This window comes from Strongylocentrotus purpuratus, unplaced genomic scaffold (genome assembly GCF_000002235.5).
Source record: "Strongylocentrotus purpuratus isolate Spur 01 unplaced genomic scaffold, Spur_5.0 spur5_scaffold_21, whole genome shotgun sequence".
Lineage (NCBI taxonomy): Eukaryota > Metazoa > Echinodermata > Echinoidea > Camarodonta > Strongylocentrotidae > Strongylocentrotus > Strongylocentrotus purpuratus.
Window position 1 is genome coordinate 24,260,126 of NW_022145607.1, and position 17,738 is coordinate 24,277,863.

Consider the following 17,738-nt stretch of genomic DNA (forward strand, 5'->3'; position numbering starts at 1 on the left):
GGGGTGTTTATTTGAACTCCGTAAGTGATGTTTTCCTGGCATCTATTAACACAATGGAGACCATAAAAAGCAGTGCATATGATAACATCTTTTTAAATCAAGTAACAGTAAATACACAGTTATATCCAGAGTTATCATGTGTTTGGTTAAGTTACCAGATGAGTTGAATATCTTCTCACAATATTTGCACTTGAAAGGGTTTCTCTCCAGCGTGCGTTCTTTTTTCTTTCTTTTTTTTTTTTTTTTTTTTTTTTTTTTTTTTTTGGCCGCCCAAGGGGGGGGGGGGGGGTTAAACCCCCTAAACCCCCCCCCGTAGATCCGCGCCTGCAGAAAAGGGAGGTACTCGATGAATGTCCAACTGGTGTACACACCAGACTACAGAATCTCGAATGCTGTAGTGAAATGGCCAGGATCCACACATGACAGCAGGATCTTGCAGGTATACTTTTTAGAAAAAATTAAATGATATTTCTTGAACTTTTATAGAGACTCGAGCAGAGATGGAAATGAGAGAAAAGAATGATCTTTATTTTAAATGAAAACAAGTAATTCAGAGGGAACTAGATGGAATTCGACTGCGCGCAGTCGAAAATGATGCCTCCGTCACGTCATAGAGCAATTTTACAAACCGAAACGGAAGAAATTTTTCAAATTCAAGTTCAATTGTAATCCATTAACATGTTCTCAGAATATCGTGATTACAAGCAATTTCTCATATACATATATGACCCTTTGATCTTTGACCTCATGACCCTAAAATCTACTCAGTTCATTGGCTCTGCAAGATTTCCTGAGTTAAATAGTAATCCATCTGTCAGTTCTAATGAGAATGCGTCCACAAGCTATTTTTGCATACATAATGAGCCCATGACCTTTGATCTTATGAACCATTCATTGGCTCTGCAAGATACATAAATGATCTAAGTTTGGCAGGAATCCATCAATCTGTTCTAATGATAATACGATCACAAGCTATTTTTGCATACATAATGAGCCGCATGACCTTGACCTTTACCTCATGACCCCAAAAATCTAATCAGTTCATCAGCTCTGCAAGTAACATACATGACCTAAGTTTGGCAGGAATCCATCAATCGGTTCTTGAGATAAGGCGATCACGAGCTGTTTTTGCATACACAATGTGCGCTGTGACCTTTGACCTCGTGACCCCAAAATCTAATCAGTTCATTGGCTTTGCAAGATACATACATGACCAAAGTTTGGCAGGAATCCATCAATCGGTTCTTCAGATAACGCGATCACAAGCTGTTTTTGCATACATAATGAGCCCTGTGACCTTTGACCTCGTGACCCCAAAATCTAATCAGTTCATCAGCTCTGCAAGATACATACATGACCAAAGTTTGGCAGGAATCCATCAATCGGTTGTTCAGATAACGCGATCACAAGCTGTTTTTGCATACATAATGAGCCGTGACCTTTGACCTTTGACCTCGTGACCCAAAATGTAATCAGATTGTTTTCCTATAGTGATACACACTATCACTAAGTTTGAAGTTTAAATCTCCAGTGGTTCTTGAGATATCATGATAACAATCTCAATGTATGGAATTTCATAAGTTGACCTCTGTGACCCTTGACCTTTGACATACGTGCTCCAAAATCTAATCAGATCGTCTTCCTATGGTGATACATACTATCCTTAAGTTTGAAGTTTAAATCTCGAATGGTTCTTGAGATATCGCGCTAACAAACTCAATACAAGGAATTTCATAAGTTGACCTCTGTGACCTGTGACCTTTGACCTACGTACTCCAAAATCTAATCAGATCGTCTTCCTATGGTGATAAATACTATTCCCGAGTCTTAAGTTTAAATCTTAAATGGTTCTTGAGATATTGTGATAACGGTCAAACGGGACGTACGGACGGACGTACGGACGGACAACCCGAAAACATGATGCCTCCGGCACCACCTTCGGTGGCGGAGGCATAAAAATGAATGTTTCTTTTCTTTGATACAGAACAGCAAGTTGGCAAGGAAGTACCATGTAGGACAGCTGAAAGGGATATTGCTCGGTGATTCTGGGTATCCCTCAAGACAATGGCTGATGACCCCCTTGCAGAATCCCCAAAGCCAAGCTGAGAAAGCTTACAACAAGTAATGCAACATTTAATTTTGTATGATGCATTCTTTATTCAGTGTATTTTTTAATTTTTTTTAATCGATATTTCACTGTCCATTTATTTCGGAAATATACATTAAATATATATTCAAAATTGTTTACTCATCAGCTTTGGTCATGGCAATGACAATTATTCATACATGATTTTGAGAGAGACTGTTTGTTAGGTTATTAACAAGTATGATATTGTGAATATTGGATAAAAGGAAGAAAAAAACAATTGTATTCATGGGTGAATTTTCATGTCTCAACAGTGCACATATCCGAACAAGAGTTCACATTGAGCAGGTCAACGGTCAACTGAAACAAAAGTTCCGGTGCTTGCTTGGACATGGACTGCAACGGAAGCCAAGGCATGCTGTCAAAATCATCCTGTCCTGCTGCATCCTCTACAACCTCAGCAAGGACTGTGGGGGTCCCGACATGGAACACGAAGAGGGAGAGGACGAAGAGGGCGAGGACGGATATGAAGAGGTACACGCAGCTGCACAAGATGAAGTCTCTGGAGTTGCAGCCCGGGCAGAGATTATCCAGTACTTCGCGGTCTAGTATGTAACTTTAACAAAAATTGTTCCCATTTTCTTTTACCAAACATTTCTATAATTAAATAATAACAAATATTCTTTATATATTTTATTATCTTATTTGTATATGTGACCTATTACTTTTGTAACATGAAAAATAATAGAAGCAAATTTGATGACCAATAAACACATAGGTAAATTCATGAATATAATTTATTACTGGTAATAAACTTTAATGAAACAAAATCTTTTACATTCCAATACAATACAATAGTGGAACTATTACCTGGTATATATTAAATATATTAATATAATATAATTTGAAACAAATAAATACTTACATGTATGTACAACTTTATATATTGTAACGGAGTTGTTTCAACGTAGCGGGCGCATGTGGGTCAGTGCATGCGGGTGGGCAGTTAGGTATTAGGCATGAGCAAGAGAGGACGTGTTCGGGCAGGTAGCTAGGGAGGGCAGGATAAGATAGGTGAAACAGGGTGAATCGGAGTACTGCTACTAGCTGTTGAAGGGAAGTTACATTGTAAAGTTGGAGTTCTTCGTGAATAAAGGCAAGTACCTTTTGATGTAAAATGACACTGTGTTTCCGTGTATTATAGAAAAGTAGCGTGATCTGAGTGCGATCGATGATGTTGGAGTGATAGCTTCACTGTTTATGAAAGAACCGTGCGGGTGATTGGAGTCTCGTGAGATTTATTGACCGCTCGGTAAATGGTGCAGGGACCCCGGACAAAACCCGTTACATTGGTGGCCGCGGTGGGATAAACATGCTGAAGCAGGAATTAAGCAACATCAAGTGATTATCGGGAATGCTAGTTCGCCTACACCTACGCCTTCACCTACTAGTTCACCTACGCCTACACCTACTATAGTTCACCTACGCCTACTATAGTTCACCTACGCCTTCACCTACTAGTTCACCTACGCCTACACTTACTATAGTTTACCTGAACCTACTAGTTCACCTACACCTACACCTACTATAGTTCACCTACGCCTACACTTACTATAGTTTACCTGAACCTACTAGTTCACCTACATATATAAGTGCCTATTCTCCACATCCTATGTATAGCGCCTATAATGCTCTTCGTGTTATCACCTAAATAGCGCCTACACACAGCACACTTGCCCAGCTACACAGCACACAGTTTGAAGTTGTTGGATCACCGTGTGGCAGTATGGCAACTAGCCTGCATTCGTTGGAGGAGCTAGAAAACCTGGTGGCTGAACTGCAAGAGAGTAACGAGTACCTCGAACACTCCAAAGGACAGAACAGGCTGTTGATGGAGCAAAATCGCCTCCTTCAGTTGAAACTGGATTCAGCTACTGCAGCACACGGACGGAGGGATGAAGAAGTGCAGCTTCGTGACTGGGGAAATCCCAACAAGTTCGGAATACGATCTCCAATGAGTTATGAACTGCCTGCCACAACAGTTGAGAAGACGGGAGAAATGGATAAGGCTGAGTTTCCCAGCAGGCTGTACAGAGAGGTACAACCACAAGGCACATTAACATCAAGGCAACACTTGCACAGTGAAACAAGTGAGTACAACCTCAGAGGATCAACTACAAGGGCCGACCAAGAGGAAAAAGAGTGGGATAGGGAGCATGCGAGAGAAGGAGGCATGTCACAGGAACCAAGGATGACAAGACAGGAATTGAGTCCTGGGTTTTCTGATGAAGAAAAAACAGGAATGTCGCGCATTTCCCGACCCAGCATTGTGCCAGACAAGTTCGATGGGAAGAATCCATGGATCGACTACATCCAGCATTTTAGGGCATGCAAGTTGGCGAATGGTTGGAACGACGAGGAGGCCAAGATTTTCCTTGCCGCTAGCCTTAGGGGAGCAGCGATCAAAGTCATGGGGAGCCAGAGGCAACTCTCGAGGATAACGTACCAGGAGCTCGTTCATTTGCTCGAGAAAAGGTTCGGCCCAGGGCAGATGGCTGAAAACTACCTCCTTGAATTACGTTCAAGGCGGCAAGGACCTCAGGAGACTCTTCAGGAGTTGGGTCAGGCTGTTCGAGAATTGTCTGAATCAGCATACCCAGAACTACCAGAAGAGGCGCGTGATCGTTTGGCGCGTACACACTTTGCAGAAGCAATAGAGGAGCAGGAAATCCGTGAGGGCATTTTCAGATCACAGCCAACCACAATGGATGAGGCAATACAAGCTGCTATGACCACGGACAACTTTTTCCGCCTTGAAGACCAACGAAGTGGGAGAAGCAGGTTCCACCGCAAACTAGCCAGATCGACGGAGGAACAGCAATCACCTCTCACAGAAATATGGAAAGAGTTAAAAGAGATGAAGCTCAAACTTGAAGAACGAGACAACAAGGTAGAAACGTGGAAGAACCAATCACGTGGAGAAGTTCGGAACTGCTACAATTGCGGCGAAAAGGGGCATTTGGCTCGGAATTGTCCTCAGAAGAAAGGACAAGATCCGTCGGGAAACGAGCACGAGCCGACTCTGCAGCCCGAGGGAAGGCCACAAGAAAACAAGGGCAAAACCGGAAAGGACGAACAGTAGAGAACAACCAAAGGGGCAGAACTGATCAGGAAAGACATAATGTGTCTAGGGCATGTGTCCAGAGTGGACTCTACGTTGAAGTCGAGATTAGGGGAGTCAAGACCATGCTTTTGGTAGACACGGGAGCAACAGATACAATTCTTTCTAACACAGTATACTACCGAATTCCCAACGAGAAAAAGCCAGAATTGACAAGGTATGGAGCAAACGTTTCTAATGCTGATGGAAGCAGAATGGAGACAATGGGCAGCTCCTGTCTAGAATTAAAGGTTGGCAGGACGGTTTGTTCAATTCGTGTCATATTTGGCAATACTGGCTCAGCAGAAGGGATCCTTGGAATGGATTTTCTGATAGCAACACATGCGAAGATCGACTTACAACAACTGCAACTGGACTTGAATGGAGACAAAATCAAATGCAGTGATAAGCTGGGGCATGGATTATGCTTCAGGGTGGTGGTAGAGGAGACTACCAAGATTCCACCGGGTCATGAAGCATTGGTCCCAGGATTGATTAAGGGGAATCCTGGTGAAGCCGGTCTCGGGATCCTAGAACCTACAGAGGAAAACGAAGTAGGAAGAAAAGGGGTGATGGTTGCAAGAATCTTGGCAGAATCTACAGACAACACAGTACCTATTCGAGTGTACAACCCCGGAGACAGGGAATGCACTATCAAGCGAGGCACAATGGCAGGTCACTTTACCCCGGTGAAAAAGACTGATGTTGTAGACATGACAATGCACACATCCAACGATGAAGATACAGGTGACGTCCCTCCACATTTGGTTGATTTGTTCAAGCGGAGCAAGACAGAGGTACCCAACAGCTTTCACGATAACATTGCCGAACTTCTACGCAAGAACCAAGACGTATTTGCGAAATCTGACACAGATATTGGACGGACCAACCTTGTTCGCCATGGCATCAACACAGGGAATGCGTCAACGATAAAGGAGAGGCCACGAAGATTCCCACCAAAGGAACAGCAAGAGATTGACTCCCAGATACAGGACATGCTTCAATCTGGAAGCATAGTGCCAACAGAAAGCCCGTGGGCTTCAAACGTTGTGTTGGTACGCAAAAAGGACGGATCGAAGAGATTTTGCATAGACTATAGGCGACTCAACAACGTGACAGTGAAAGATGCATTTCCGATACCCCGCATTGATGAGACACTGGACACTCTGGGTGGATCAGAATGGTTCTCAACTCTAGATCTAGCGTCAGGATATTGGCAGGTCGAGCTAGATGAGGATGCCCAGAAGAAGTCGGCATTTGTGGTCCGTGGTGGCCTCTACTCCTGGCGGGTCATGCCGTTTGGGCTCTGTAACGCGCCGTCGACGTTTGAACGTCTTATGGAGCGTGTCCTTGCAGGGTTACACTGGAAGGTTCTACTCGTGTACCTCGATGATGTGATTGTTTTTGCTAAGACTGTAAATGAAGAGTTGACAAGACTAGAGACAGTTTTCCAGCGCCTCCGGGATGCCGGGTTGAAGCTGAAACCCAGAAAGTGCCATCTCTTCAAAAGGAGTGTCTTGTACCTTGGCCACGTAGTGTCACCTGATGGCATCTCTACCGATCCTGAAAAGATCAAAGTAGTGGAGGATTGGCCAGTTCCAACTTCTGTTAAAGAAGTCCAAAGCTTCCTCGGATTGGCGTCATACTACCGACGTTTCATTGGTGGTTTTGCAAACATTGCACGTCCTCTTCACCAGCTCACCGAAAAAGGCAGGGAATTCATCTGGACTAACGAGTGTGACTGCGCTTTCTCTGAGTTGAAGGAACATCTCCTGACGGCACCAGTTCTCGCATACCCAGACCCTGAAAAGTCATACATACTGGACACTGATGCAAGCAACGTGGGCATAGGTGCGGTACTCTCTCAAGAAGTAGGAGGAAAGGAGCGAGTCATCGCATATGCAAGCAGAGCTCTATCCAAACCCGAAAGGAACTACTGTGTGACAAGACGCGAACTTCTAGCCGTTGTTGTCTACCTCAAGCATTTCAGACAGTACTTATACGGAAGTAAAATTACTGTCAGAACCGACCACGGCGCCTTGAGATGGCTGCTGAATTTCCGTGACCCGCAGGCGCAGATGGCACGATGGCTACAGGTCATAGCAGAATATGACATAGAGATAGTACACAGGGCTGGTCGTTCTCATTCCAACGCTGACAGCCTGTCGAGAAGGCCATGTGTTGCTTGCAAGCAGTGTGGAGGAGGTGAGCCACCTCTGGAAGAGCAACAGAAAATCCCAGAAGTTCACATAGACAATGGAGTGAAAGTGAACGCCGTGACCCTCGAGCCATCAATCACCTCTGCAGACATGAGAGACAGACAACTAGATGACAGTTCCATGAGTTGGGTCATAGAGATGAAGGAGAAAGGAGAAGACCGGGCCAACTGGAGTACAATGTCTTCCTTTTCAGCTGCGAAGAAGGCATATTGGCGATGCTGGGACCAACTCGAGATCAGAAACGGCGTCCTTTGTAGAAGATGGGAGTCAAACAGAGGCGATCAGATTGAGTGGCATGTTGTGTTGCCTGAGGCCCTCAGGAAGATGATGGTCCAAGAAATACACAGCGGGCCTTCAGGCGGACATCTCGGAATGCGTAGGACTACAGCAAAGGTTCGCCAGCGATTCTACTGGCCTGGCCTGGATACAGATGTTAGGTCCACAGTACGTCAATGCAACGTATGTGCTTCTAAAAAATCACCCAACAAGACCAGGAGGGCCCCCTTGCAGCAGCACCAAGTCGGCATGCCGATGGAAAGAGTCGCTTTGGACATCATGGGCCCCCTTCCCGAGTCGGAGCGAGGGAACCGATACATAATGGTTGTGGGAGATTATTTCACCCGATGGATGGAAGCCTATGCAATACCTGACCAGAAAGCAACAACTGTGGCGACTGAGTTCGTGAACCAGTTTGTATGTCGTTCTGGAGTCCCATCAGTCTTGCATTCGGACCAGGGCCGAAATTTTGAATCAGCGGTCTTCAGAGAGATGTGTAGTGTCTTGGGCATAGAGAAGACACGGACAACGCCGTACAACCCGAAATCCGATGGACTAATTGAGCGATTCAATCGTACGTTGATCACCATTGTGTCCATGGCCATCGAACCTACCAGACGGCAAAGAGATTGGGATGAGAAGTTACCCCTCGCTCTCTTCGCCTACCGTTCATCCCCTCAGGAGTCGACCGGCGAGACACCGAACATGTTGATGTTAGGGCGAGAAGTACATCTGCCAATAGACCTTTCCGCTGACTTGTGCAAGGATGATCGGGAGCTGGATCGCGGTCTGGATACGGATTATGCGGAAAACCTAAGGAACAAGATGAGGCTGGCGCACGAACGAGCGAGGGAGAACACATCAGAGAGTTCAAGGAGGCAGAAGAAGGTCTACGACAGGAAAGCACATGCACATGAATTAACGGTCGGGCAATTTGTGTGGTGCTACAACTCAGCTAGGACAAAGGGGTTGTCTCCCAAATTGCAGCGTCGTTGGAAAGGGCCGTTCCTCATCATTCATCGATTGTCTGATGTCGTCTACAGGATACAGGCAAAGAACCGAGGAAAGAAGATGGTAGTTCATGCTGACAGGTTAAAGCCTTATTTAGGTGAACCTCTTGCCTCGTGGATTGATGAACCTACAAGTCAGCAAGTAGACCACGCTGAAGAGGAGAGTGGAATATCACAAACAGAAGACCTTGTAGAAGATGGTGTTGGAGTCCAGGCAGAAACAGAAACTGAGCAGATACAAGACATAGCCGAAGGGGAGTTGTTGCAAAGTAAAGCGGACAGTACTGTACAGCCAAGCCCAGTTCCTAGACGAAATCCACCACGGACAAGGAATGCGCCAGGGCGACTTCTATATGAGATTTGACTTTAGCGTGATTGCATTGACATGATTATGTGACTATTTTGCTGGATTGACGGATGAAGCTTCGAATTTGTACTGAAATCATAGATTAGTAATCACTTCAATTCTTTCTTTGTTGCTTGCACAGATCGTGTTCGTGCTGAGGGATCAACATGGGAGGGGACTCCGAGAGGACAATCAAGTGCTTCACATGCCAGAAGTACTTTGCACACAAGAGGAGCTTGGATCGTCACATTGACGTCGAACACAAGGACGAACAACGCTTTGTATGTCAATATTGCAGCAGAGCATACAACAGGAAAGATAACTTAACGGCACATTGCAGAGACAGACATCCTGAGAAATCCCAAGACCGGGAGCGAAGCCAGTCGCGGGGAAGGTACCTTGAAAGGCAGAGCAAGTCTGATCATCGCCGTCGCAGTAGGAGCCCGTCGAGGTCGCCTTTGCCGAACCGGAGAGAGGAGAAGAAGAGAAAGGACAGGAAGAAACAAGTTGTTCAGGCAAAGCTTGAACGCGATGAGTTGCCCCAAGACCCGCTCCAGGTTGTCGTCTCTCCTCGCACCAGGGAAGAAGTAGAGGGGAGGAAAGACAGTCGCTCGAGAAGACTGTCTGGTAAGCCACTCGCTATGATGAGACAGCAGCAACTCACCAGTTCTGAATCAGAGGAATCTGCAGTCGCTGATGTGGCGTCGCCGGAAGATGGTTGTGGAGGCACAGCTGTTGATGTCAGGAGTGTCCAAATAGGTCGTCCAATTCCGCCCCTTGACGTGAAGAGGTTGTTGCGCAACCAGAGGGTGGAAGTTAATGAATTTTCCTCCCAGACCTCGTATAATGGGGCAGAGAAAGTTTTCCAAGAGACGAGGGAGAGGAAGTACGGCGCCATCTTCTTGCGGAATAGTGCCGACGGGAGTCAGAAGGAAGAAGGCGGGGGGGACGACGAAGGTGCGTAGTGTCCAAGCTGGAGTCGTAGGTGTTCATATGTCAGATGAGCAGTTCTCGCGAGCTATCTTAGGGAGGATTCAGAGCGTGACGCAGACTACCACTAGGCAAATATTTCAAGGGGGGATCCTTGTTAGTAAAGAGGAATCAAGGAAGGAGTTTCATGTCGACATCATTGCAGGATTTGATGATTCAACCCAATCCGTTCAGTGAGATGTTAGACGCTATGCACAAGTTCATATGATGATCGCAGATAATAACCAAAGGACTTACTACGTGTAATAAAAAAAAAAAAGAAAAGAAACGGACTCTGTATATTTTTCATGTTTTCATCAGTTATTAATTGTTCAAGTTTTGAGATGTTTTGTGACTTGCAGTTTTATAGTTAATGTTACGCACGGGATTAGTTGTTTTTAAGTTTATAAAACGAGGACGTTTTTAAATTAAGGAGGGGGCAGTGTAACGGAGTTGTTTCAACGTAGCGGGCGCATGTGGGTCAGTGCATGCGGGTGGGCAGTTAGGTATTAGGCATGAGCAAGAGAGGACGTGTTCGGGCAGGTAGCTAGGGAGGGCAGGATAAGATAGGTGAAACAGGGTGAATCGGAGTACTGCTACTAGCTGTTGAAGGGAAGTTACATTGTAAAGTTGGAGTTCTTCGTGAATAAAGGCAAGTACCTTTTGATGTAAAATGACACTGTGTTTCCGTGTATTATAGAAAAGTAGCGTGATCTGAGTGCGATCGATGATGTTGGAGTGATAGCTTCACTGTTTATGAAAGAACCGTGCGGGTGATTGGAGTCTCGTGAGATTTATTGACCGCTCGGTAAATGGTGCAGGGACCCCGGACAAAACCCGTTACAATATTATATATTTCTAACATCAATTTTTCTACTTATTAAATATTTCATCCAGATGATGAGCTGTACAAGTGGTGATTTCTGAAATGAGGGATGATGATCAAGGACTCTGTCATTACCACTACCCCCCCCCCCCCTTCAACCCAATCTCATCAGTCAAGAATTATTTGGATGGACAGTACATTGGTTTCCAAAGATTATTTCTATCAGCTAGCAGTATACTTCAATATCTCATTTAAACAAATTTGAAGTCTATGAATAAAGGACAAGGACGTAATTATGTTTAGTATGCACAGCAAGTATGTTTATGCAATACTGATTTGACCACGAACACGCACTGTTTAAATAGTGCATGATGAGAGAGTATCTCCGGAGTAAAGACTGAATCAGTTTGATTTTGGTCATGACAAGAAGAAGGTAACTGTTGTGTACAAATTGAATTGCATAGCAATTCACAATAAAATAGCAGTTAAAGCACAATTGAGTTTGCAAAAATATGCGTTATTCTTAACAAGAAAGTTGTGTATGAATAGGTACTACTGTACCTTCAAAGCACTTTTCCTACATCTGAACAATGTTCCCAAATCCCTTCAAAGCCCCTCTAAAGTTTTGGGAGCAAAAAAAATGGTTGTAAAAGTCACTAAAATGATGTTCAAGGGAATAATACTAATTTAGAAAAAAAAATGGGGCTTGAAATTGTCTTTAAGTTGGAAAATAATGACTTTTAGTTGTCAAATCGAATAAGTAATAGTCTTGATTTTCAGACCATTGTACCGCATGGTCGTACGTTTTATACTGCGCAAACATTCAATCAGTTTAACTTTGACTATTACAAGAAGTGGGTTACTGATGTAGACAAATCCTTTGCGGCTCATTTTATGTATGTTATTACAAATGAAAAAGAAAAAGCCAGTCAGTCACTCAATACTGACAATAGTGTCTGACAGTGAAGTCTAGCAAGTAATTTGAATATAAGGACACTGCTAACGTTTAAATTTCATAGATAGGACATACATGACAATTTCGTAATTCCTGCAAAGTTTTAGAGAATTTGAGGTTGGCTGCAAAAGGGACATAGTATCTTTAAATGAAACTGGAGAAAAAAAATTACTTTGAAGATATTGATGAAGATTAAAAAATGTGAATAATATAGATATAATATCAGATTGAAAAAAGCATCACATAGGACACAGCAAGATCTTCAATAACACCAGCATTGGAGACTGCAAGTCTTCAGGCTACACAGCTTGAAATGGAACGTGAGCAACTACTTGTTGAGAGGATACCATTTATCATTTAACATTAAAGCCTTAAAGGAATCTGGAGAAAAAAAATTACTTTGAAGATATTGATGAAGATTAAAAAATGTGAATTAACTGCGTATATCATTATTCCAAAACAAATTTGAGGGTCTATTAACAACCTAAAATTATGCCTCATTTTTTGACATTTTACGAAGGATGATAAGCATCTCCTTCATTATTTCCATTTTTTTTTTTCATTAGCATACGCTCTTTTTGCAAGGAGAATTCCTTCATTCTGAGCGACAGGTTCTCCTGCTCAACATGTAGTCGCTCACAGTCAACTTCCAGCTGTGTAGCCAGAAGACTTGCAGTCTGCGACACCGGTGTTACCGAAGATCGAGCTGACTGCGCCCTACGTGATGTTGTGGATATTGCTGCTGGAGTTGTTGATGTAGATGCTGGTGTTGTAGCTGTCGTTGGTGCTGGTTTCGCAGCTGTCGTTGGTGCTGGTTTCGTAGCTGTCGATGTCGCTGGTGTTGTAGCTGTCATTGGTGCTGTTGTTGTAGCTGTCGTTGGTGCTGGTGTTGTAGCTGTCGTTGGTGCTGGTGTTGTAGATGTCGTTGGTGCTGGTGTTGTAGCTGTCGTTGGTGCTGGTGTTGTAGCTGTCGTTGGTGCTGGTGTTGTAGCTGTCGTTGGTGCTGGTGTTGTAGCTGTCGTTGGTGAAGGTGAACCGATGTCAGCTGCAGGCTCCATCATCCCTTTAAGCAAAGACAGAGCTACTTCACTTTCACTGCACTGTGATATGAAAAATAGGAAAGAATAAAATCAGCTATTAAACTAGATGGATCTTTGACTGCTTGCAATCGGAAATGATGCCTCCACCATATAGAGCAATTATACAAACCAAAACAGAAGCATAACGAGCCCTGTGACCTTTGACCCCAAAATCTACTTGGTTCATTGACTCTGCAAGATACATACATGACTTAAGTTTGGCTGAAATCCATTAATTGGTTCTTGAGATAACGCGATCAGAGAACGGGATGTACAGACAGACAGATGAACAACCCTAAAACATAGTAGCAGAGGCATAAAAATGAAAGTTACATTTCCTCTAGGAATTATTTTGACACCAATAATAATAATAATCTTTTAAAGTCCACTCCAAGTTTTATTAAGTTAAACTGAAAATGGAAATTCTTTTTTGCCCAATTGACTGATTTGTACACAAACCTCCCGAAGTGAGGCGGACGCTTTACTGACCGAGCCAACATACCGGTAGATCATTTAAAAGAGACAAGTTTCATTTTCTTATTTCATATACTTAGAATAATATAACAAAATTCAACACAAGTCAGTTGAGGAAACTAATTATCCATAATGCCCATCGGCCAATTGTGCTCAGAATGCTTTTCATCATCAAAATCCTCAATTTGTAGTAGTCAAGCGAACGTCCGATCATTTTCTGATACAAATTAAATAAACATTTTTAAAAATAATTACAAAAGAAATATCCTTGCAGTAACGCTTTTTGAATATGCAAAATCGTGGTTACCGTGGCAACAAATAACATGTATTGCACATTTGCACCTCAAAGTTATTCTGTTTACAAATTTGTATTTGAATTGTCCCAAAACTGTGGAAGTAGTTCTCTCTACAAATTTTTTGACTGACTAACTGACTGCCAGACCGTTCACCGACTCAGAACCCCCTTCAAACTTCTATGGTGGAGGTACAGTAAATAAATGAAGGTAATTGTGACCAATTTCAACAATTGCCCTAATTAAGTTATCCACAAGATCGACCCAAAACAAATTTACTTTATAGCTCATGATTACCTCCGACTCATCACTGCTTCCGAAGCCAGCTTCCTCCCCGCTGGAGATGCCCTCCCTGGATTGCGGCGCTATGGCCGACAGCACCGCCTCGTATACCGGATTTAATTGACGCTTGGCCCTCCTCCTATGGAAGTATACAGCAGATGAAGAAGTATAATTGAAATATATGACATGTACGTCAATTTTCTCAAGAAATGTGATTATATTCAAATTTTGATATCATTGTTTTTAAAAAGAAAATCTGTAGTAGATTATTGATGTTACTTTTTAACATGGTCATAAAAGAAACAAGCTTTTGCACATGTAGTTGACCTTTTAACCTTGAAATTTGCCCTGACCCCCTCCCCCCTCTAAAGCAAATAAAGAAATATTTGATTTTGTTATGGTCTTGTGTTTCAACTCTCTACCACCAGTGATTCTACAGTTATTGTAACAAGACACAATTACAGATGAATGGACGGACAAACCAAAAACTAGGGTTTCTTTCAACAACAACAAAATTAAGAGGAAATAACGCGTAATCAAGAATGTCAGCTTCAACAGAATGTCCGCAATATTCATTCAAACAAGTTCAAATAAAACATACCTGTCAATTTTTTCTGGCCCTCATATCTGTTGGCACAGATTCTGATGTCACTCCACTTTTTTTTGGTCTGTTTCGGGGACCGTGCAAAGCCGTTGCTATTCAATAGTGCCGAGGCCTTCACCCAGGCCTTTTCTTTCCTCTTCTCGACCTAAAATCAAACATGAAAAGTACTGTACTTGTACATCTGTCGGTATTTTTTCCTTCTCCTCATTTTCATTTTTATAAATTTAATAAAATTCATAGCAAATTTGATAAATCCATTCATCACATATTTTAAGGAAATCAAGTTTAAGAGAATTGGATGACACAGCTAAATGTACTTACTGCACATGAGAGGATGGGAGCATGCATAAAAAATGGAGCACTACTGATAAGAAAAATAAAACAAATTCAGAAGAGTACATACTCTGGACGAACAATGATGTGCCTTGCCATACAGCTTCGGCCGGTTCGTCTTAACAAATTCACTGAGGAGTATTATCTCCTCCTTCTGCCAGTTCCTGTTTCGTACCTGCAATGTGTAACATAATTTATAAGAAATCATATACCGGTAAATCAAATTTTTATTTTGAAGTTTCACATTACGTTATATTATTAAATGAATTACATCTCGGGCTGGAGTCTATGGGAAATGCATGATATCGTTATAACAGATTCAAACACTCTTCAACAGATTAATTTACAAATAATACACAGGTGTGAGTGTGTTTAATAGGGCAAATGCATCTCAAGAGGGTACTTATATTGGTGCATATACAATGCAAAAGGCCGATTGTCCATGGACATTAAACGTACCATGCATGTTACGAGTTTTAGTTTTACCTAGCTTCATACACCTAAAATGAACTATGAAGGTTGACGATAAAAACGAAAACACACCTTCTTAGATCTATCTAGGCAAATTCATTTGATTTATGATCAGTGTTAAATCTGAAAATTATGTTGACAGATTTCTTCCAAAGTTTATTTGGTGCTAAGTAATATGTTAAAAATCAAATGAAATATATTTAATAGACTATGTTAAACTCAGACTTCCGCACCATGTTGGAAGGGAGACGGGCTACCTCGGCCCACAGGACTACTCGACCCAGCTGGAAAACTGGGTTTTTCCAGCTGGGCCGAGTAGTCCCGTGGGCCGAGGTAGCCCGGATTCAGTGGAAGGAGATAAAAATTATAAACTAAATATTTGCATCTACTCACCATTCTGAACAAAAGTCTGTCAATTTAAGATGGAGATCTATATAGAGAAAGGGAAAGGAATAAAAAAAATAGTATATAAAGCAACCAAAAAAGCCATTTCAATTTCTCTGAATTTCCTTTTCTAATTAAAAAAATAGGGTCTAATCTACCATCAAACACAAGCCAAGTCAAAAAGAATTCTGTTTCCTCTGCAAATCTTGATGTACACCCATTTTTTTTCTTTCTTTTTTCCTTTTACCAATAGTCATGCTATCAAGCTTTGCTTACTTTGTCAACCCTCTCTCTAGCTGTTTGATGTTTTCGGTTAGTTGCAGCCAGCCTTACTTTATATATAGACTAGGCCTAGATCTAGATCTATACTCTTTTGACTTTGTCATGTGTAAAATTTGAAATGATTTGTTTGTTATATATTCTATATTTGTAAAACTGCAAAAGAAAAAGAAAATCCAACCGAAATAAATAAGTCAATTGTCAGTTGATTCTAAGACTAGACAGAGAACAAAAACTTGAACTGGCAAGTAATCTTCTTCTTTTTTTTTTAGTCCAACCACTCCAAATTTTATTAAACCGAAAATGGAAATTCTTTTTGCCCAATTGATTGTGAGCCCGGCAGCCACTGAGCAGCGCCAGATCAACGTTGCTCTATCCCCTTATTGTTGAATGCCAAACAAGGCAGCAGCAACTCCCGTCTTTTAACGTCTTTTTGGTATGACGCAGCCGGGGTGCAAACCCACGTCCTCCCGGTTGTGAGGCGGACGCTCTACTGACGTGACTGAGCCAACACACCGGTAACTTAAAAAGAATCGAGATTAGGTCTAGATCTATGCCCTTTTCATATTTAGATCTAATGATTTATGGTTAAAATTAGGATCCTGCCCACTGTAAATATCTTTTCTCGCTATCACTCAAACTCAAACTCACTAAGATCTACTTCAAAATCAAACTCAAACTTTGTCAAACTAAGACAATATTTTCGGTTTTACTTTTAGTTTTTTACATGCATTTTTTTTTTTTGAGGCTGGGCCAGGCCAAGATTGTTTTTGTATTCAAATGAGAGCTGAGACTTTGAAGGTCATATCCAAATCAAGCAATAATATAATGAATTGAGAACAATCCATATTTCAAACAAAATCACCCCCTTCGTCAACCGGCGTGAAGTTAGAAAGATATTCGATATTCGATATTCGATATTCAAAGTGCGAATATCAAGCCAGTTTGATATTCGGATTTTCGGATATTCAAAAAATAACATTTCAATGCACATAAACATATCTGATATAAGCTTGTTTTAGGTACCCAACCCCTATTGACCGGGACCATCATCTGTTGTCTGATAGATATGAAAACAACATACATTTTTATATGAGTTTTATCCCGGTCAAAAGGGGATAAGTCACATATCTTGGCAAAAAAGATACATGTCTTACGTAAAATATTATTATTCCATACACATGCATAATTATATCGGATATATCGAGGCCTTGTTTTAGATACCCATCCCCTATTGACCGGGACCAGCATCTGTTGTCTGATAGATATGAATAAACAAACATTTTGATATGACTTTTATCCCGGTCAAAAGGGGATAAGTCACATATCTTATTTAAAAAGATACATGTCTCGATCTCTTTTAAAATATAATTATTCCATACAGATGCATATATCGGATATATGGGCCTTTTTTAGATACCCATTCCCTATTGACCGGGACCATCATCTGTTGTCTGATAGATATGAATGCAACAAACATTTTGATATGACTTTTATCCCGGTCAAAAGGGGATAAGTCACATATCTTATTTATAAAGGTACATGTCTCTCTTTTAAAATATATTTATTCCATACAGATGCATATATCGGATATATGGGCCTTTTTTAGATACCCATCCCCTATTGACCGGGACCATCATCTGTTGTCTGATAGATATGAATGCAACAAACATCTTGATATGACTTTTATCC

At 42.0% G+C, this 17,738-nt stretch overlaps 2 protein-coding genes across 2 annotated transcripts; one reads left to right on the forward strand and one right to left on the reverse strand.

Annotated features, from left to right (window-relative positions):
- Positions 1–331: 331 nt before the first annotated feature.
- LOC115927911 (putative nuclease HARBI1) lies at positions 332–2,695 on the forward strand (the record flags this gene model as incomplete). Its single annotated transcript, XM_030994255.1, has 3 exons — positions 332–439; positions 1,985–2,121; positions 2,401–2,695. Coding segments are annotated over 3 exons (540 nt in total), but the record flags the coding sequence as incomplete, so codon positions are not given.
- A 9,289-nt stretch (positions 2,696–11,984) lies between these two features.
- On the reverse strand, positions 11,985–16,047 carry LOC584915 (putative uncharacterized protein DDB_G0290521). The gene is made up of 5 exons (XM_030994464.1): positions 15,777–16,047; positions 14,983–15,087; positions 14,577–14,724; positions 13,991–14,114; positions 11,985–12,947 (listed from the first exon to the last, which is right to left on the reverse strand). The coding sequence occupies exon 5, from the start codon at positions 12,906–12,908 to the stop codon at positions 12,360–12,362; it is 549 nt and encodes a 182-aa protein (XP_030850324.1). The 5' UTR covers positions 12,909–12,947; positions 13,991–14,114; positions 14,577–14,724; positions 14,983–15,087; positions 15,777–16,047; the 3' UTR covers positions 11,985–12,359.
- Between the last annotated feature and the right edge of the window lie 1,691 nt (positions 16,048–17,738).